The 23,261-nt window shown below is 34.2% G+C and overlaps 3 protein-coding genes and 1 pseudogene across 3 annotated transcripts; all 4 read right to left on the bottom strand.

The window, feature by feature from the left end:
• LOC104729004 lies at positions 3,432-5,234 on the bottom strand (annotated as a pseudogene).
• LOC104726591 lies at positions 7,333-9,491 on the bottom strand. Its single transcript, XM_010445478.1, is given in 1 exon segment — positions 7,333-9,491. A coding segment is annotated over 1 exon segment (1,986 nt). The 5' UTR covers positions 9,438-9,491; the 3' UTR covers positions 7,333-7,451.
• On the bottom strand, positions 13,392-15,455 carry LOC104726590. Its single transcript, XM_010445476.1, has one exon. The coding sequence runs from the start codon at positions 15,408-15,410 to the stop codon at positions 13,395-13,397; it is 2,016 nt and encodes a 671-aa protein (XP_010443778.1). The 5' UTR covers positions 15,411-15,455; the 3' UTR covers positions 13,392-13,394.
• Positions 19,362-21,619, bottom strand: LOC104726589. The gene has a single exon (XM_019232412.1). The coding sequence runs from the start codon at positions 21,572-21,574 to the stop codon at positions 20,609-20,611; it is 966 nt and encodes a 321-aa protein (XP_019087957.1). The 5' UTR covers positions 21,575-21,619; the 3' UTR covers positions 19,362-20,608.

Raw genomic sequence — 23,261 nt, 5'->3', positions numbered from 1 at the left:
AAAAAAAAAAAAAAAAAAAAAAAAAAAAAAAAAAAAAAAAAAAAAAAAAAAAAAAAAAAAAAAAAAAAAAAAAAACTACGCTTCAAGAGATATCTATTTTAATAATCTTTTTTTCTTCTTTTCCATTTACCCTTTGCTTTTCTCAGAAATCAGAATTGTTCGTACGTAGTTTCATATATAGTGGATGAATTAGTTTAATCGTCGCGCTGTTTTAATGTCTACTAGATTGGATATTTGGATTCGGTGACTTTACTTTCATTTGGATCACCACATACTCTAAAAGAATACGAATAAATTGAGGAGACTAAATTAAAAAACATTTGTTGTTAAACTTTTCTCTTAAACTTTAAAGAGACAATACAGTTGTCTGTAGCGTCAGTTTAACGTAAGGTCAAAATCTCACGAGGTTGGGTTGAAAGGATTAAGAAACTTCGGAGACCTTATTGCAATTTACCATAAAAATATGAATCAAAGTAAAAATAAAAATACAACAATAACTGTTGACAAGTCTTTTTTATTAGTTTCTCAAATGTTAGCTGATAAAAAAATGGACCAGAGGCTAATTTTTTGAAGGACTCATTGTCTCCACTCTCCACGACTCCACTTGGATACTTTCTTAATTTATTTTTTGAAGGACTCATCACTCCTGTAAACAGCTAAGATATTATTGTTAAGGCTGCTAGTTGTCATGAACCAAAAGCCTATATAATAGTTTATTATATGCTTTATTAACTAGTCAATTGCTTTTGATATAGAAAATTTGACTTATATAAAAATAAAGATGTCATAAATTATGACTTGCAACTTTTAAGTTCTTCGCAAATGACCAGGAACTGTGTAATGTGCTAGTTTTAAAAGATATCATATCACCACCATGTAACATAATTTGATAATTTAAATTCGAATTCAAAAATATACATAAAAAAAAATGGTGGATTTATATTCGAGAATTGCTTATTTTTTAAAGCTATAAATAATTGCGTATGAAATATTTTTAGGAAAAATGTTATTTAAACCATAAACTTTTAAATTTTGGTCATTTAAACCATGAACTTTGTTGTAAGCCATTTAAAACATCAAGTTTTGTTAACTAGCTTTTTTAAACATGAAATTTCGTTGACCAACCCAAAAAAGGCATGACGTGAAATCCGATAGTTGACCTATTAACAAACGTTATTATGTCGTTAATCACTCCGTTACTAGCAAAACGATGTCGTTTTGATGGAAGTTTTAATTCGAAAAATGTCATTTAAACCATGAAGTTTTAAATATAAGTCATTTAAACCATGAACTTGTAAATGTATGTCATTTAAACCATGAACTTTTAATTTTATGTCATTTAAACCATAATATATGAAAAATATGATCAATACTTTAAACTCTAGTCAATCCTTCAAACTCTAATGTAGTGTCCTAAATTCCTAATAAATGAAAAAGACTCAATACAAATACAAAAAGACACAAAATACATGATAAAGATCGAAAAAAAATGATGAATTGATGTTATTCTTTCTCTTTTTCAGAATCGCATCATGAGGCAGAGTCAAAGAAAGAAGAGAGAAACTAAACTAGGGTTAAATGGTTTAACCGATTAGGCTTATATACTTCTGCCGTTTCTAATAAACCAATCGGTCCGATTACCGAATTGAACCAAAATCCGATTATCCAAATCAATTGCGCCGAACGGTTAGGCTTTCTTTTTTTGGTTTGCTTCGATAACCAAAATTTTCAGGTTGTATAGTTTTCACCGAACGCCCAGAACAAGTTCATGGTTTATATGACAGAAATTTGAAAGTTCATGGTTTAAATGACACACATTTACAAGTTTATGGTTTAAATGACCTTTATTTAAAAGTTTATGATTTAAATGACATTTTTTTGAACTAAAACTTCCATCAAAACGACGTCGTTTTGTTAGCAACAGAGTGATTAACGGTATAGTAACGTCTGTTAGTAGGTCAACTAACGAATTTCACGTCATGTCTTTTCTGGCTTGGTCAAGGAAACTTCATATTTAAAAAGCTAATCAACAAAAGTTGATGTTTTAAATGGCGTACAACAAAGTTAATGGTTTAAATAGCCAAAATTTAAAAGTTCATGGCCAAAATTTGAAAGTTCATGGTATAAATGATATTTTTCCCAAATATTTTTATATCCTTATTGTCTTCGAATGGGAGCGTAATAATAGAGATAACATGACCTGAGTTCGTATACTATATGGAATATCCTTGGGTCGGTTTTGTCGAATATAAAGCATCGTCGGTGAGATTTGATGTTTTGTGGGCATAAATAGTGATTAATACATATTTGGATAGGTTTGGCATGCTTACTGTGACATATGAGTTTTGTATAGGTTTGATATGCACCAGATTTAATACATCATCTATATCTAATCAGTAGTTCAAAGTTATCTTTACTCATGTAAGATTATTTGTTGCATTGCATGTATAATATCGGTCAGAGATAATTTGAATGATCTGTCATATAAAATTTTTACAAGTTTTTAAAAATAACTGGGCCAGTAGTATTTTTGATCAAATAATAATAAACTATAACAATCATAATTAATTATTGATTCTGAAAAGTCTTTTCTTTTATATAAGTCAAAATATTAGGTGAACTTGAGCAAAATTTCCACAGGCCAATTTAATTTATTTGTCATAGACGTGCTTGATACAAATGTACGTCTCCTCTTGTCTCGATATCATTCCTTTAAAATTTAATTAAATTTCAAAACAGCTAGGAAATTTTTATTAATTCAAGATTCGCCTTTAACTATTACTAGAATTATTAATCCAATTAGTCTTCGAATAAATTAATGGTGGGAGTTGTCATGACACAGAAAGCTATAACAGTATATTGTCCATCTTTTTCTTTAAGGATTAGTCCGGAAGAAATTTTTTAAAATATCATAACTTTGAAGTTGTTTTACAAATTGTTAAGTTGATAATCTACTCATTTATATTCAGTGATGATTTGTCGACGTATAAGAACTTCTGTCCTGAGGATCCATAATCTAAATTCAATATGTTTATGAGCTCTCATATAACAATGAGACTGATTGTTAAGCTTCTTGCAAGTGTGTATATATTGTATAATAACCAGCTTCTTTCGTTACGAAAAAAATAAAAAAAAAAAAAGTCTCTTTATATTACATTTCAGTTCTTGGAAATAAGATAGGAGGAACAGAAAAGAAATAGAATAATACAACCATGATAAAACCACTCATCGTTTAGACATAAGTTTAATTTTTTTCACCCAAATAACTAGATAAACATGAACGAGAACAAATATATCCATTAGCTTCATTAAAAACTTTTAGGATGACGGAGTCTTTGTATCGAGAGTGGCATTGGATGCATAATGGTCGAGTGTTGTGATTGTTATGAATCACCTCAACGTCAATTTCTTTTTTCCCAAAACCGTAGATGCGTCCTGGCGTCAGACGTGAGAAATCTCCTAATACACACTGAATATGTAAGGTGACTCCACAATCAGAACACATATAGAACCATATACTTGGATCTAACTCCCTCTCACAAATGTCGCACCAATATTTTCCACTCGTCTCTTCCTCTTCTCCATAACATAAAGTGAGAGGGTGCCCATCGTTCCTATGCCATATCTTTTTTGGCAAACTAGCACAAGACAAACACAAGTAAAACTCATAATCATCACAACGGAAAAATGGTTACATAGCGCTATCATGCGATCACATCCATCACAACAGCGGTCCTCATATATATATGAGTCATATTTATATAAATATAAGGGGTGTATATGGCTATCATGGACGAGCGGCTCATCGAGGGAACCACAATGCACATCTACAAACAGGATGTCTTGATATGCGTACTCGAAACCTTCAGATAATATTCCACACTGCTCGCAGTTTAGAACCCCACCACCTTTAGTTAATGTGTATGGTCTGGTGCCAAAGACAAGTCTTTTCTTCTTAGGAAGGTTAGCACACTTTTCATGAAGAACAAAGCAACAATCATCTTCCTCACAAACGTAGATGGAGCCAAATCCAACTGGATGAATACATGCTTTACATCGTATGCACTCATCATGAATGACATCCTCGTCCTTGTGGAGCCTTAAATTATGTATATCATGAGTAAAATGACATATCAAGTTGTCACCCACAACCTTGAATGGTGAATTATCTTCGATATCAATAGGAGTCCCTTCCAATTCTACATAATCCCAAACGTCATCTCTCACCGCGCATAAAGAATGAACTGCATAGCTAGGGCAGAAAGAGCAAATATAACCCCCATAGTACTGACTTAAACTTCCGCGACAAACTCTGCAATTCAAATATCCAGCGCCAAGATGATGAGTGAAAGAAATGTTATGATCATGACGATTGATGTTGATGACACGGGGTAAGCCAATACATGTTCTGTGAATAGCAAAGTCACACTGAAGACATACATAAGTCGCCGAGTAATTTTCTTCTATCCCACAAACATCACAACTATACGAGATTCTCTTGGAAAGAAGGGTAAGTGGATGTATGTGGGTCTTGATATGCTCAATAACAACCGGTGGTGGGTTTTTGGTGCAACCAAGGCACGATATGAAATTGCAAAAGGAGCAGTGATAAAGCATGTTTTCTGGTTGTTTTCCACATACAAAACAAGTCTTCTTGGTATCATCAATAAGTGTATCAACAGGGATGAGTTTGAGAGGGTGGCTAGAATGACTAGGATGAGTTACCTCTTTGAAGAGATTAATGCAATCCATGTGGAAATTCACATCGCATTCAAGGCATGAATAGGAAGGTCCACCAATAGGATTCTTGCATACTTCACAAGGGAACTCCTTGTCTCGTTTCTTCAAAAATACCAGTGGATGATCATGAAGCATAGGGTGTTCAACTGTTGACGGTGGTGGCTTTATCCCACAGACCAAATCCACCTTAAATTCACATGTGGAACAACTATAACAGGGAGGCAATAGCTTTTGTCCACACAAATCACATGTGCCATCTCCACATTCATTGGTGAGCAGGAGAGGATGTTCGGGGTGGGATAGATGATGGTTGATCTCCAATGGAGACTGGGCGCACTCCTTATGAAGATAAACATAGCAATCAGGTTCGTTGCAATAGTAGCCACCGAAAATGGTTTCTTCTACATGGCAGCCAGCACATTCAGCCTTAATATGTTGATCCAAATTAAAAAGAGAATGCTCATGAAGGGTAGCTTTACTCCTGTTGTAGCCATTTTTGGATCTATATAAATCAAAGAGGTTCTTTTTTTATTTTTATTTTTTTTGTTTATGAAATCTCCAAGGGAAAGCCAGAACCCGGGAGACATCATTATGTGCTTTCTAAACCCAATATAATAATAGTAATGTTAAGAGTAATTTTCAAATTATTAGAAAATTACTACCACTATACAAGTGTAAATCTCTTAGCTGTTCACATGCGACCTTGTTTTTTTAAGATTTAAAATTAAGAAATGATTTAAATCGAAACAGGACGCGGACGACTTTACAATCATGAACCACGACATGAAACAAAAATAAAATATTAAAAAATATATATATATATATATATATATAAAAATAAAAATTTATACTAAAAAATAAATGTGTGTTTTTATCAAAACAAGTCAAAATGTTTCTAAAAATCTTTCTACTAAATCCTACTATATTAATTGAGAAGTATAAATATAAAACTAGCCTTAAAAAATGTAAAAATTTACATTCAAATGTCATTAGAAATAGTTAAGAAAAAGATAAAATCATTAAAAGTAATAAAGATAATTAATAACTAATTAATCATCTAATTATCTATTTAAACAGATAAACTCAAATGTGAATCCCACCATCATCGGGTTGTATTCTATTTACCGCAAGTTCTATTCTATTTCATTATCAAATCCCACACATGAATATTTATAACAAACAAACATAACTACAAAAATGTTAGCCTTCCCATTACCTAAAAATCTGAAGTCTTTTAAGAATTAATGGTCTATTCGCGTCAAGATTTAAAGAGAAATGGTTATTATTGTCCGATGAAGTATGCATGACAGTAATGTTAATTAATTAATGTTATTGTCATAGTGTCCGATGACAGGATTACTGTCATACTGTCCGATGAACTATGCATGATAGTAATGTTATTATTGCATTTGTTTACTTATTTCAGAGCTATAGCAATCATGTTTTATAAAGGTTTAAACAATTTTTTTTTATTTTTATAATTACTAAGAGGTTCTGGGCCTAGACCCGTACATCCCCTCATGTCAGGGACCAGAGCATTTTATATGTTCCCCTCCCAAGGGAGGTCCCTCGAACCGGCAACATCTAGACTTTGCCAGAATATCTTTACCAATTGAACTATCGACGCTTGGTAGGTTAAAACAATTTTTTTTATCGTTACATGCAAATATTTTATTGACAAAGGTTTTTACTTTCAATAAATATTTTTAAAATACAAAATTATTATATAAACTAACCAAATTTATAATAACAAACAATAATAAATAACATAATATATTACAAAAAAATTCAGTCTACGGCGGATTAGTACCTAGTAATAATAAAAACTAGGAAACATGCATAAAAGACGCATAGACATCATGTATTTTGAAACGGTGGATACATTAATACGCATATAAGTTTCTTTGTTCCGGCGTGTTTTCTTTTAAATCAACTCTTGAGTTTTGATTCACATAATTTAAAAAGCGTTTTGTAAAAAATAGAGATATATGTTCAAGAAGAGAATGATTTATATATGTACGAAGGAATTGACGTGGAACGCTTAATAACTCCCATGACTTGTTGTTATATCTTCCTTCTGAGTACTTGTCTTTCGTGGTGATGGGTTTCATGTAAGTCCTTGCAATATACAGTAAGTGGTTGTCCTGTCCATCATCTCTAATATGACTAGTTGTTCCGTCGTGAGGTGAGTTTGATTTTGAACATTAATATTTCACTTAATTTCAAAGATAACATGTTTCCTTTTACCTTGAACTGCATCTCTGATAACGACGTTGCAAGTGAATCTTGCTGATCTGATGATGCCATTTGTTGGGAAAAAATCCAATTCCCTTGCATGAATTCTCACAGATTTTCAACCATATATAGGTTGTTACTTCTTACAGACACTAGTAAGTTTTTTGATCTGATCAGCATAATTAAGTGTTCGAAATGTAAGGGTTTTATTTATTTTTATTTATTTTTTGAAAAAGGAATGTAAGGGTTTTATTTGATAATTAAGCTTATATTTAAGTTTTGATTTGCTCAGCATCTTTCACTAGAAAGTAGAAATCATAATCACTCTTCGATCCCTATTACATTTCGATCCTGGGAAATAAAGTAGATAGGGCAGCGAATAATACAACCACATGAATAAATCTCTCATCATGTAAAAGATAAAGGGATTCAAAGTTTCACCCTTTCCACGCACAAGATCTAAACAAAACTCCCAATCAACCTGAACTAGCTAAAATCGTATCAGAAAAACATGAACGAGAACATATGTATACATTGTCTCCATCGCAGACCTTTAAGATGACTGAGACCTTGCATCGAGAGCCACAGATGCTGCATAATGGTCGAGTGTTGTGATTGTTAAGAACCACATCAAATTTCTTTTCCCCGACAGTATCAATGATCCCTCCTGGCATGAGACGTGAGAAATCTCCTAGTACGCATTCCACATGCAATGTGGCTCCACAATCAAAGCATGTATAGAACCATGTACTTGGATCCAACTCTGTCTCACATATATCGCACCAATACTTTCCATTCGCTTTTTCACTACAACGTAGAGTGAGAGTGTGCTCATCGTTTCTATGCTTTATCTGTTTTGGCAAACTAGCGCAACTGAAACACAAATCAAAGTCACAAGCTTTGCAACAGAGCATGACATTCGTTACCTTAGTATGGCATGCATCGCAATAGTAATTGTCCTTATAATCAAAATATAGGGGATGTAAATGGCCATCATGAACGAAGGGCTCAGAAAGAGAAGCACAATGTACATCTATCTCCCACCCACTCTGAGATGCGTACTTAAAACCAGTAGAACATACGCAACATAATTCACAGTCTATCATATCACCAACACGACTACTTGCTCCCACTAATGTGAATGGTGTGGTGCCAAACACGAGTCTCTTTTTCTTAGGAAGATTAGCACATTTTTCATGTAGAATGAAACGACATTCCTCACAACTGTAGATCGGCTCAAATCCGATTGAATATGTACATGCTTCACATCGAGCAGTACTCTTCTCATCATGAATGATGCCTTCTTTGTGGAGCCTTAAGGTATGCTTGTGATGACTAAAATGACTTATCAAGTTATCTCCTACTACCGTGAATGGTGCAACATCTTCTGTGATCTCAAATGTACCTTCTAGTTCCACACCATCCCATATATTATTGCGTACTGCACAGTGCGAGTGAACTGCATAGTTACGGCAAACTACACAAGCATAAGCCCCAGCAAACTCGTCCACAGTTTGGCGGCAAACTCCGCATTTCAGATATCCAGGGCCAAGGTGATCAGTGAAAGAGATGCGATGATCATGACGGTTGATGTTTATTACCCGGGGTAAGTTGATATAATGCCCATTGACAACAAATCCACAAGGAAGACACATCTAGGCTCTACTGCTAAGCCCAGCCCCGGTAACATTACAATTAAATGACATTCCATTTGGAAAGAGGGTAAGTGGATGTTTGTGGGTCCTGTTATGCTCGATAGAAAGAGGGGGTGGCCTTTTGGTACAGCCAAGACACGTGGTGAAGTTGCAGACAGAACAATGATAAATCATCTTTTCTGGTTGTTGTTCGCACAAAAGACAAATCTTCCCACCACCATTATCGGTAAGTAATTTGGATGCGATGAGCTTGAGAAGATGATCAGAGTGGCAAGGATGATTTACCTCTTCCGAGAGATGGACACATTCCAGGTGGAAGTACAGATCGCATCCAATGCATGAATAGGAAGGTCCACCAATAGCATCCTTGCAAACTTCACAAGGGGGTTCCTCCTCCTCCTGATCTCGTTTCTTCAAAAAGACAAGTGGATGGCCATGGCAGACAGGATGCTCAATAGTAGGCGGTGACGGTTTTATCCCACAAAGCAAATCCACGTTGAATTCACATGTGGAACAACTATAACCAGCGGATTCAAGTCGCTTTTGTCCACACAAACTACATGGACGATCTCCCAGTTCATTGGTCAACGAGAGAAGATGTTGTTGGTGGAAAGGGTGTCTGATCTCAGATGGGGTCTCCGCGCACTCCTTATGGAACCAAGCTTTACAATCAGAATCATTGCAGACGTATCCGCCGTAGCCGAAGTTTTTTACATCGCAGCCTTTACATGTATTGTGAACGATCCGAGCCGAAGGCAAAATATTGTGCTCATGAATGGGTAGCTTTCGTGCCCCTGTATCCATCATGTATGTGATTCTTTTTTTTCTTTTTCTTTTTCTCTTTGGAGTTTTGGAAGTAGAACTTGGAGGTTCGAGAGATATTGATCCGATCCACCAAGAAATATGACATTTATTTAACGAATCAATGATTTGAAATTGCTCATCTTATTAGATATAATATTTGTTAAAAGTTAAAACTGTTGCAAATCAAAAAGAAGTTTGAAAAACTTCTAAAATCTGCACTTATTGAAAAACAAGGATTTTGTTATTAAATATATATATATATATATATATATATAATATTTCGATGAAGTACATAAATAGAATAAATATTATATATTATCAAAAATTACAATACATTGATATTACAAATCCAGTGAATGGTGTATCGTTTAACAATAGTCTTTTTTTTTTCATCCGTTTAACAATAGTCATTAAAAGTAAAAATGTCAAATATACTCATCCCTCCACTTAAATTACTAAAAAATACATTAATAATTTTCAAAAAAGTGAATAACCAGTCAAATTAAACAAAAATAACATTTTAAATCTAATGATTGAGTCTCCCAACAGTAGTTATTAGAAATACTTCATAGACCATTAGGTCATCTCCATTAGTCGTTACTTCCCTAATTTTTTTATTAAAAATTAATAAAATAATACAGAAAGAGAGAGAACCGATTCTTAAAGTGCTTGGGATAGAATCGTTGTTCAGTTTATTTTTACACTTGTCCGTTTTTCATTACTTAAATATTAATTTTTTTTTAGCACCGCTGAAGACTTTCCCTGGTGTAGATGCTATTAGACCTTATAAAATTTATTAATTTTTGGATTTAGTAAGAAGTATTTTGAAATTGAATAGATGAAATGAGTATTTTTGAACAGAGATACACCAAAAAGAGTATTTCTCAAAAAATATTTATATTAAAAAAACATTTTTAGATTTTTTTGTGTACGTAATTTTTGTAATTTTATGTTTGATTTATTTTATAATACATTATAATAGAATGTACTAAAACATAAGCAAATTTTAATTAATTTTTGATGAAAAGATAAAGCATCTCCCCATAATGTTCTGTGTGTAAACAGTTTTTATTTTCTAATTAGCTAATATGATTTGATCTTTTTTGTTAGAAAATAAAAATAAACATCTAATGTTGAAAAAAAAAACATTATTTAATTTCTATTGTTTGACAAAAAAACATTATTTAATTTGTATAAAATTTTACTGTTATTCCATTTAGCCCCTTTTTTTCACTCACGGCAGACGTCACAAATTTTCTTCTATATACAATAGACACTTCTAGGGGAAATGGTTTAAACCAACGTGGACCACAAACAAACTATATGATATAATATTCAAAAAGTTCATATTTTGTATTTACCATGCAAATAACATTTAACATTTTAATTTATAAATGCTCTTATTTTATTTGAGATACGTTTAAGAAAATCTTTTATTTGTTCTAAAATTTGAATTTATTGTACACAACTAATATTCCATTTGTTTTCTTATTAATTGTCATTCTAGATTTTTACACACAAATTAAGAAAGTAGACAAATTTTCTATTATACATTTGTTTGAAAATTAGAATTTTTTAAAAATATATATTTTATCCTTTATATAATAAAACGGAAGTACACAACTTTTTTTGTAGACTATATAATTTTTATAAGTTGGTTACAAAATAGGTTATAAATTAAATATATGTTGAAAAAAGGGTTATAGATTAATTGATCAATCCATGGACTATATGAATACATTTAAGAATATCCTAAAGAATCCTCTTAAAGAAAATATTCCAATGATTTATACAATTTCCAAAATAAAATCTTTATTGTTACAAAATATATATTGTTAAGCATAAAAATATATTGTTAGGCGTAAAAAGGAATAAAATCTTGGCAATTTATCAAACTTAATCGTGATTTCTGATATCTTATTGCAGTTGAAAATAAAATCTTACCTAAGCACGGGTCACATTAAAAAACTTTCACCAAACATGTTCAAAAATTAAAATAAAAACAAACAACAAAAATAACCATTTCTTATACATAAAATTACAAAATTAACAATATAAAACTTACAAAATGTGTGTGTTTTTCAAGCCATCATATTTAGCATATGATTTTATTGCATAATATTTTATCTAAAAAACTTTTACAAATAATCATATAAATTATATTTTATTCTAAAATTATAATATAAATAAAAAGAATTTCAACCTGTGCTCTAGCACGGATCCAAATCTAGTTCATTTAACAAGGGACAAATGAAATAATTTTCTACCAAAAATGACATTAGCAAACGAGAACAACAACTAAACTGAAACAAAAAATTAAGTTTAGAATGACAACTATTTTAAAACAGTCGAAGTATATTATATGTAGTTTTCTATTTTTAGAATCTTTTTTCAATGTAAAAAGTAAATTATAGTTCGTGCTAGCCGCTCTCTCTCGTACAATCTCCGAGATTCGTTCCTCCGACAGCGTCGAATCCAATTGGCGCTGTTTGGAAGCTGTTCCTTCATCCATGTGTTCTCCTCCGCTACCTAAGTATGTTCTCTTTCGTTTTCTACGGTGAACGCACCGAAGGTTCATCGTGTTTCTATTCAACTTATCCGGCTATACTTCAGCTTCATCCTCTCCCCTCTCCTCCGTCGATGGTTTCTCTTAGTGATTTGATTCACACGAGTTTCCAGCCATTCATAGCCAAATTTGAGATTTCATAACCCCTAGTTAGCCTTCTATCTCATCTATCTCACGTGCTCTCCTCAAAGTAAATCTCATCACCTCTCTACTCCTCGATCTAAAACCCCTCACCAAGCAGTTTGTCTTGTCGCAGTTGGACAAGAGTCTGTTTTGACACTGGAGATTTTCAAGATCTTGACAAGGCCCCGTAACCCGATTTTTGTACATCATAAATCCAAGTCTGTAAAAAATCCTCCTTTGTATTCTCATAGCATACCTTTGTGTCGATCCATGGACTCAATTGTCCGAAGACTGCAATTGGAACATAATTAACCATTGATGCTATGATGTTACACAGTTATTTGAGAATCCTGCCATTAGAATCGTTAAGAATCACTAACTATGACTGCGAAAGATTGAAGAGGACCGGCATTATCACCCCGTCTCTATGGAGAGAAGGTTACCAAAGCCTCTTGGATCTATCCTATCTGTTTCAGTTGTTTCCCGAACTATCTTAAGTGCTATGTTGCAATTTGTGTTCTTTAACCGCAAGCTCTAGGAAGATCAGCATTATGATCTTCTCTCCAAATAGAGGAGGTTACCAAATTCTTCCCACTCTTCTCTCCATACCTTCCATGTCACCCGAGTATAGTCTAGTACAAATCATCAAAGTCAGGAAGTTTGCTCTCCCTTGCCAAAGTTTGAAGAGTATCGGTATTATGATCATAACTCCTAGGAGTGTGGTTACCGAAACCTCTTCAAGCAAGTCATACCCGACCTTAACCCTCCAATCACCTTCCTCCTTACCAAAGAGCAGATCAAGCCATCGATTCTCTTGGCTATGAAAATCCTCTCAACGCTCCAATGTCATTTTGAGTCCCAATGTCATTTTGATAAGGACCATCTACCATATTCATGTTGTGTCGACTCACCTTGATTTAGCTTGTGGTTTGGTGCTTCATTGCTCAAATCTTCATACCTCTTGGACATGTTTGTCGAGTTACCTATCTTTTCTTTTTGTTGCTTATGTATGTATCAAGCTTTGCTTTGGGAAACTTTTAACCCTTATTACCTTATTATCTTGTTTGTTTGAATGATAGTAAGAACCAATTGTCCAAAAAAAATAGTGATTTTGTTTCTTTAGTTTTTGAGTGAGTATTATGTGAGCAAGAAAATATCGTCATGAAAGATAAACTCTTAAGTGACTCGTCGGGATGGACAAGAAACATGAAAATAAACTCTTAAGATTAAATAGAAGAAGTGAAATCACCATGAAAGATCCACTCGTTTATTTAGAATATAAATTCATTGTCTCTCACATGAAATATCTCCTCCAACATGCAATACCTCAGAAAACAGAAACGTGAACAAAAAAAGTATACAAAATTACTCTTACGAAACTTTAGGATTACGGAAACCTTGCATCGAAAGGAACATTGCCTACACACTGGTCGAGTGTTGTGATTGTTGAAAACAGCCTCCACTGTGTAGCCCTTGTGGTCAATGATGCATCCTAGCATGAGACGTGAGAAATCTCCGAGCACACAATCCACATGCAATGTGCCTCCACAATCGAAGCATGCATAGAACCATTTACTTGGATCCAACTCTGCCTCACAGATATCGCACCAATATTTTCCACTTGCTTTTTCACCGCAACATAGAGTGAGAGCGTGCTCATCATTTTTATGCCTTATCTTTAATGGCAGACTAGCGCACCATAAACACAAATTGAAGTCACAAGCAGCACACCAGAGCTTATATTTCTCATGTGCAAATTTTCGACATGCTTTACAAAAGCTATTCTGCTTTTGATCAAAATATAAGGGGTGTGAATGACCACCATGGACGAACGGCTCGGAAAGGGAACTACAATGTACATCGATGTCTTTTTGCTTCCTTTCTTGGGACTTGTACTCGAAAACAGTAAAAAACATGTCACACAATTTGCAGTCTAAAACCTTGCAACCACCATTACCTGGCCCCATTAATAGGAATGGTAAGTTAGAAAAAACAAGCCTTTTCTTCATAGGAAGATTAGCGCAATTCTCATGAAGAATGAAACAACATCCCTCACAATTGTAGATCGGACCAAATCCGACCGGATGGCTACATGCTTCACAGCGTGCACTCTCAGCATGAATGATATTTTTCTTGTGAAGCCTTAAAGTATGTCTCTCGTGACTAAAATGACGTATTAAGTCATCACCAACCACCTTAAATGGCGCAATATCCTCGATAACCTCAGGTTTCTCTTCTAGTTCCACACCATCCCATACGTCCATTCTCATTGCACATTTTGAATGAACTGCATAGTTACGGCAAACTACGCAAGAATAAGCTCCATTGTATTGGCATACACTTTTCCGGCAAACTCCACAGTTCATGTACCCGGGACCAAGATGATGTGTGAAAGAAATGCGATGATCATGACGATTGATGATTATGACCCTGGGTAAGTCGATGCAATGACGATGAACTGCAAAACCACACTGAAGACACATATAAGGGACTATATTTTCGTTATCCCCACAAACGTTACAAGTACATAAAACTGTGCTTGAAAAGAAAGTTAGTGGATGCTTGTGGGTCTTCGCATTCTTGATGACAGCGGGTGGTGGTGATTTGGTACAACCAATACACAAGGTGAAGTTGCAGATATGACAATGATAAATCATATCCACATCTACTGGTTGCCGTCGACATAAGAAAATACAAACCTTCAAAGCATTATCTCCAAGTGATTCAATATCGGTTAACTTGAGTGGATGATTAGGATGGAAAGAATGATTAACCTCTTTCGAGAGATTGGCACAATGCAGGTGGAAGTACACAACGCATTCATGACATGAATAGTATCTTCTATCAATGTAAAACGTGCAAACGTCACAGCGGATTACTGTGTTCTTTGGAGGATTCTTCAAGACAAGTGGATGATCATGACCAATGGGATGCTCAATAGTTGGCGGTGGTGGGTTTATCCCACAAGTCAAATCCATATTGATGTCACATGTGGAACAACGATAACCGTAATTCGTGAACTTTCTTTCTCCACACAAGTCACATAGAATACTCGTCCATCCCGGGTAATATGTGAGCAAGAGAGGATGTCGGAGGTGGAAAAGATTTTTGATCTCCGATGGGAGGTCAACGCACTCCTTATGGAACCAAACTTTAGGATCGTTGCAATAGTAGCCGCCGTAGATGGAACCTGTTACTTTGCAGATATCACATGTAGCGACGACAAACCGAGCTGTAGGTAGAAGAGAATAATCGTGAAAGGGTAGTTTTATTATTGGTTTTTCCATTTATTGATTTGTGATTTTGGGTGTTTTTTTGGTGAGATCTCGAAGTAGAACCGGAAGATAGCAATATACATGTGTGTGCCTTCGTAAACCAAATTTAAATTATGTATTTGGTGCGGTGCTCTGCGATGCGGAGATAATAATAAAAAAAAAAAAAATTGAAGACGTTCAGTATATTTCGTAATTGATTATAGTTTTTTATATGCTTGTTAAAAACTCTTTAGATGTTGATTATAAAAAAGTAAGTGATCTTATTACAGTAGAAAAAAAATAATTTATGTTGGGAATATTTATTTTAGTTAGATTATCTGTTGTTAAATAGTACTCAATTTTATCAAATCTTTCGTAATACAGATCCCGGTTATTTTTTTGTTTTGTTTTGATTTTGGTTAAATTTTAGTTTAAAACTAATTATGATTATGTAATATGTTTAAAGATTTATCTTATTTTATCAACAAAAACGAACGAAAAATACTATAAATATAACATTTGTTTATTCATATTTGATGAGAATTTTTTGAGGCAATATTATTTTCCCACAGAAGTTGTAAAATTTAGATATGTTTAAAAAAAAAAATCATCACATATGCAAAAATTATTATTTTGTTACATAGTTGATGTGATGATTTTTTATATAATACAAAATATAATCAAATAAAGATGAGCGATGAAATATAATGATTAATACCAAATTAATATCGTAAGTTAGATATCAGATTTTGTTTATTGATTAATTTATGATTAGATATTTTGAAAGTGTTATAATATCATTGTTTAAAAAAAATGTACTTGATTATTTTTATCCTTAATGGCCATTATTAATTTGTGTTTGGTATGACAATTTCATTTTTTTTTGTAAGGAATAATGTTAGTTTGAGTTATGTACTTTCATAATATTAGTAAGGAGATAGTAGGAACAGTAAATATCTTATCCAGTTGTAATATATGTGAAGAGATGAAAAAAAAATGTAATTAATGTGAAGACAGATTCTGAGCAAAAATATTAAATAAATAAAATCAGTTGTAATTTATTTCATCAAAATATAAACAGCTAATGCTTGTGAGTCAACACTTTCTAAGTTTCTGTTTCTATTATCGTCGTAGACTAATTTATTGTAGTTTGTTTAATAAATCAAGAGACGTCTCTAATGAGTCGATGTGAATCTTGAGTACCTAAATGTATGTCGAGAATAGATTTAAGAATATTTAAGTTAATGTGGTTGAGAATTAATTCGACAATTTGTTATAATAATACTCGAGATTTGAATCGTGTAGTTATAGTAGTTATAAATTTTAATTAATTTAGCTAATAATACTCATTCAGTTTCATAAACATAAGGAATGTCATTTTAGAATTTTCAGTTTTTTTTACATAAATATATATATATATATATATATATATATATATATATATTATCCGCTAAGAAATGGTAATTAAGGAGTAATAGTTTACTAATTTGGGTGTGGGAAAATATATTAAAAGCTTAACGGAATCCATGATTTAATATGATTTTCATATGCTTTCAAATTTCAACGCCTTGCTCTCAATTATTTCCCAAAAGATATTAATAAGCTATATAGTTCATCTAGTACTGTAATTTTGATTCGTCCCACAAGTAAAATGTCCTTTGTTGTAGTGATTTACTCTTTGGATTCTCAGAGAGTCCTTAATACTTGGTTTCTATTTTAATGAAATGAAAACAAGTGGTGTTTCAAAAAAAAAAAAAAAAAAGGTCTTGCAACAATTTGGCATCTAGAATTAGAACCAGAATTTCCATCTTATATGGTTCAAATTGTCAACGACAGTAAAAAAAAATATATCATAAGTTATTCAAATGCAATCACAAATTCAAAAGAATTCAAAAGTATTCTTAAATATGATCTACGTCGAGGAGAGTTTTCAGGTAGATCGATATTCCTCTAGTGTCTTCTTCCAAAATAACCATACCAACACAAGAGACGTGTTTGCACCTAGGGTTAGAGGGACCGAGAGAAAAACCCTAGAACCAAAGCCGTTGCCGCCGCTGATCTGGTTTTGCCTCTTTGGTGAGCTTCTTTAGCCGTCGGGGAGGGCCACTCTCTTTTATTGCTTTTCGTTTTTCCTTTCTTTTCGTCGAGTCAAGGTCGGATCTGAGATCTCCTCTTCTTCTGGGTCTCTGGTTGGTGGCTGGATGGAAGTTCAAGATCGCGTTGTGGTAAGGACAACCTCGACTTGTGGTGGGGTTGCTCTGACTTTGTTTTCCGTCGCTGGAATCTTCGTCGGAGGTGTTCGTTGGTGTTGGAGTGGCGACTACTCTGGATGCGACGTCTTGATACCGGTTGGTTTGACTTTGTTGAGACCGAAGGGGAGTCGAAGGGTCCTCCTTTTTGGGTCTTGGAAGCCGCGGCGATTCGATTCTGGTGGTTTTGGGTTTAGATATGGTACCTTCCGACTAAGAAGTGAGACTATAAGGCAGAAGGGATGTGGCCAATCTGGCAATGCACCATGAGGTGAAGATATGCTAATCTGTGTTCTATCCTCTTATCTTTATGCGATTAGCATTTTGGTTAATGTGTGGTTGGTTCGGAAAAGTTTCTATTCATGCTGGTCGTGTTTCTTAATCGGGTCAGTCGGATGTATTGTCCGTTTTAGGCTTAGGACCAGGACAATGAACGTTGGAGAAACCAAGCTTTTCTGATGATGCGCCTCTGAGTGTTGATGATATTGTGACAAGTTTTACACGCCAATCAGAAGGTTCTAATAGTTTGGATTTGCTTTGTTTCTTCAGTATAGGATTTGGTCTTCTATGTATTAGTAGTTGTTTTCGTGTCATAGGGTCAATTTAGGTGGTTTAAGAGATGATTTCACATCCAGTCGTGGTGTGTTATCTATCTCGTTGTGGTTAAAAAATGCAATGGTTCTAGATTAGGTAGCATTGGATCTGCCTAATGTTCCAGGGTTGTACTTGATCAACCATTATATTTGCTTTTGGTCCAAATCTATAAAAGTGAATGTAATGTATCTTTGATTTAATTGTAACATTTAGTTGATGAAAAGTTGATGTTTGAGCTAACACTATTAAAATAAATAAATAACCATACCAACACTATTAAAATTTCAAAACACAATAGGTCAAACTTGTGACAGCTAAGAGATTTACTCTGTAATCACTTTATAATAATTAGCTGCCGTTTTTTCGCGTAAATGCCGTTTTGTTTAGTACTCCAGGAGTAACTCAAGTGGATTTTTATTTATTAATTTGATGTTAATCACGATCTCGAATAATAAGTGCAGCCAGCTGTGCTGGCGTCCTCAGTTGTCGTGCCTACAATACATTATTCTCGTAATGTCCCCAACTCTTGCAAGTCCCAAGAGCAAGTACACGTTGTGCTATGATCGTGATAGGTTGGTTCCACCTAACATTGCATATGATTAAACAAATCTTGCTAATTAACCAGATTCTATTCATAATGTGAAACCTAGACTCGTACCAACACACATTGATGTAGAAATGGAAAATACCTAGAAGCCCAAACAGAGCAACTGAGTCCATATCTTTTTTTTTTTTTTGACGTCAAAACTGAATCCATATCTACAAACGAATAGCGTGGACGCAGTCATTCTAGGGGTATGATAATCTTAAATGGGCTATATATCAATATATGTTTCATTTATGTATTTATTTAGGTTCAATCTATACGCCGTGTACATGAAACCACTAACATTGTTTGAATACCGTGAGGTCCGTGACACACAAAAGCCTTGGTGCCTTGGTGGATCCATGTCTACAAGATGGCATGTTGTGAATTGCAAGTCCAAATTAAAAAATAGTGCATGTTATGTTAATAATGAAACAACAATGCTAGCACAGCTATATATTGCATCCGAATGGACATGAAGAACACATGATAAACCAATTCATAAGTGAACACATGCAATGGCGAATAAAACTAATTATTCCTTTCTAAGGGATATGATCGCAGGATACAAATTCAGTTACGGCAAATCAAAGGCTGATATGTTGATGACATTAACATTACACCTGCATATGGAAACGCAGAAATATGTCAAACAAATCTTACGATAGAACCAACAAATGAGGTGAAGGTGAAGGAAAATTCAGAGAGTTGACAATCAACAGAGATTGTAACATGATACAGAGAGAGATAACTTTAGATGAGCTTCTCTTGCATTTTCAGAACGAGCACACCACTCATCAAACGTTAGTTCAAATCTCTTCACCCAAATAACTCGATAAACATGAACGGGAACATATATACCCATTGTCTTCATTGCAATCCTTTATGATGACAGAAACCTTGCATCGGGAGTGACACTGGATGCAAATTGGCCGAGTGTTATGATTGTTATGAAGCACCTCAAACTCGACTTCTTTTTCCCCAAAAAGGAAGTTTTGTCTTGGCATGAGACGTGAGAAATCTCCTAATACACACTGAGCATGCAAGTCGACTCCACAATCAGAACATGTGTAGAACCATATACTTGGATCTAATTCCCTCTCACAAATGTCGCACCAACATTTACTACCGCTCGCCTCTTCCTCTTTGTCGTCGTCACAACATAAAGTGAGAGGGTGCCCATCGTTCCTGTGCCATATCTTTTTTGGCAACTTCGCACAACGTAAACACAAATCAAACTCACATTCTTCACAACGAAGCACAAAATCATCCACATCGTTTCCGCATCCATCGCAATAGTGATCCTCAACTTTATCAAAATACAAGGGATGTTTATGGCCATCATGAACGAGTGGCTCGTTAAGGGAACCACAATGTACATCTACATCCAACCAGTCTTGAGAGATGTACGTGAAACCATAAGATAATATTCCACACAGCTTGCAGTCTGTAAGTCGGCTACCACCTCTCATTAATATATACGGTATGGTGCCAAAGACAAGCCTTTTCTTCATAGGAAGATTAGCATACTTCTCATGGAGAATGTAAGGACACCTTTCACAACAGTAAATTGAGTCAAACCCAACTGGTTGGATACATGCTTCACATATGCGCTCATCATGAACGACAAGGTCCTTGTGGAGCTTTAACTTATGTCTTTTATGACTAAAATGACGTATCAAGTTATCACCCACCACCCTAAATGGTGCGGTATGTACTGTGATCTCAGGTGTCCCTTCCAACTCTACACCATCCCATACGTCAGTTCTCACCGCACATGTAGAATGGACAACAGAGCAAGATCAATCACTGCATTTGTACTGACTTATATTTTTGTGACAAACTCCGCATTTCGAATACCCTACGCCTAGATGATGCTTGAAATGGATGCGATGATCATGACGATTGATATTGATGACACGTGGTATGTCGATACATACTCTTTCGGTGATAAAATCACATTGAAGACATGTATAGAAACCAAAATCACTTTCGTCCCCACAAACGTCACACAAACAAGTGGTTCTCCTAAGAAAGAGAGTTAGTGGATGTTTGTGGGTTCTGATGTGCTCAATCATAAGGGGTGGTGGGGTTTTGGTACAACCAAAACATGATGTGAAATTGCAGACAGAACAATGATAAAGCACATTTTCTGGCATTTCTTGACATAAACGACACTTTGTCTCGGCATCATCATCCGTAAGTGATTCAGTTGCGATTAACTTGAGAGGATGAATAGAGTGACAAGGATGATGTACCTCTTTTGAGAGTTGGACGCAGTACACGTGGAAGTACACATCATGGCATTCAAGACATGAATAGGATGGTCCGTCAATAGACTCCTTGCATAACTCACAAGGGACTTTCTCCTCTCGTATCTTCAAGAAGACAAGTGGATGGTCATGGCACGGCGGATGTTCGATAGCAGGCGGTGATGGTTTCATCCCACAAGCCAAATCCACTTTGAATAATTCACATGTGGGACACCTATAACAGGGAGACAATAGCTTTTGTCCACATAAAACACATGGACCATCTCCAGAGTCGTGGGTGAGCAGGAGTGGATGGGGGTGGAAACTATGGTTGATCTCCCCTGGGGCCTCGGCACACTCCTTATGGAACCAAACATAACAATAAGGTTCATTGCAAAAGTAGCCGCTGTACATGATCTCATTTACATGGCAGCCATCACATTCACCGGTAATAGATCGAGCTGAAGAAAAAAGAGGATGCTCATGAATGGGTAGCTTTACTGATGTTTTGTCCATTTTTGGATCGATATCTATATAAGTGAATGAATCAAAATGTTACTCTGTTTGACGATATCCCCAATTAGTTTTTATAATTTGTAATATGTTTAAAAATATTATATTAATTTATAAGTATACAATTGCTTTTATATAAGTAAGCAATTTAAATGTTATTTTATAAGTTTTTATAATTTGTAATATATTTAAGAATATTATTTCACTATATCTTTAATCTAAAAACACAAAAAAAAGTTGTCCCATTAATGATGACCTTAGCTATATACACTATTTAGCCCTTACTTCTTCTTTAAATCGTTAAACCACACGATGCACTTGTTGTAATAAAAACGTATTTTTCTGAATAAATTTTACATTTTATTCATAATAATAATAATAATAATAATAATAATAATAATAATAATAATAATAATAATAATAATAATAATAATAATAATAATAATAATAATAATAATAATAATAATAATAATAATAATAATAATAATAATAATAATAATAATAATAATAATAATAATAATAATAATAATAATAATAATAATAATAATAATAATATTTCTTGATGGGAATCTGGAATTGTTAAGGCTGATAGCTGTGTCATGGACACAAAACCTTATAGTAAGTTTGTTGATTAGTAGAGTCATGACTCATGAATAACCTCATCAGCAGCCGAGTTGACTTGTATTGTATACTAGCGTGACAGCAAAAAGGTTGAAGGTTCAATCCTTTCTTATCCACTTTTTTTGTGTGTGCTCGTCATAGCTTGTCACAATTCCTTTATGCCAATGGTAGCTTGATGTATCAATTTTTTTTGTAAATAGTGGAACTAAGCTACGTACGTACATATGTACACAAAGAATCTTACGACATTCATTATAACTGCCACAAAACTCCATATAGGTTCTGTATTCTTCCAAACGGCTTTCTTTATTATGCTGCTCCTCATACCTTATATAATCCTAAACTTTATTTTCCTAGTGACCTTCGATTCACAAAATCACATTTCCATTTTCAAACTCAGTTAGGTATCTAGGAAGTGGACAAAACTCTGAGGGGAGCCTACATACAAGTCATTCAATATGTTTAAGCTGTTCATATAATGAGGTTCTGTCCACACAAAACACATGGACCACCTCCCAAGTCGTTTGAGAACAGGATCGAGTGCTAGGGGTGGGACAGATGGTTGATTTCCAATGGGGCCTCAGCACACTCCTTATGGAATCAAGCATAACACATTATTGATAACAGTAAGGTTCATTGCAACAATAGCCGTCGTAAATGTATTCGATTACATGGCAGCCTTTACATTCTCAGAAAACTAATCGGACCGTAGGAAAAGAGGATGGTCGTAAATGGTGTTGTATCCATGTAAGTGATTGAATAAAGAGGTTTGCATGATATTTGATATGAGTGGAACCGGAAAGGCATCTTTATATATAAGCCTTTCTAAACCTCGTGTCTTCTGAAAAGACACAAAAAAAAATCACGTACTTCTTCTATCAAAACATGATAACTGGAAATTTCAAACCATCATCAACATCAATCGTCATATTGTTTACATAATGTTACTTTTAGGTGAGACAAGAAAAAAAAAAAAACTGTTTACGAATAAGATCCCTTGTTTCTCTTTGCCAAGCTACGAAGATATATGCAAACATTGGCGTGAAACAAATAGAAGAAGGCTTCACTT

Source organism: Camelina sativa, chromosome 11 (genome assembly GCF_000633955.1).
Source record: "Camelina sativa cultivar DH55 chromosome 11, Cs, whole genome shotgun sequence".
NCBI classification, from domain to species: domain Eukaryota; kingdom Viridiplantae; phylum Streptophyta; class Magnoliopsida; order Brassicales; family Brassicaceae; genus Camelina; species Camelina sativa.
Note: the sequence above shows the minus strand (reverse complement) of the source record. Positions and strands in the feature narration are given on the sequence as shown.

Bases quoted from the DNA above. Each gene is read 5' to 3' on its own strand.
- LOC104726589 (XM_019232412.1), bottom strand. From the start codon at position 21,574: ATGGACAAAACATCAGTAAAGCTACCCATTCATGAGCATCCTCTTTTT.
- LOC104726590 (XM_010445476.1), bottom strand. From the start codon at position 15,410: ATGGAAAAACCAATAATAAAACTACCCTTTCACGATTATTCTCTTCTA.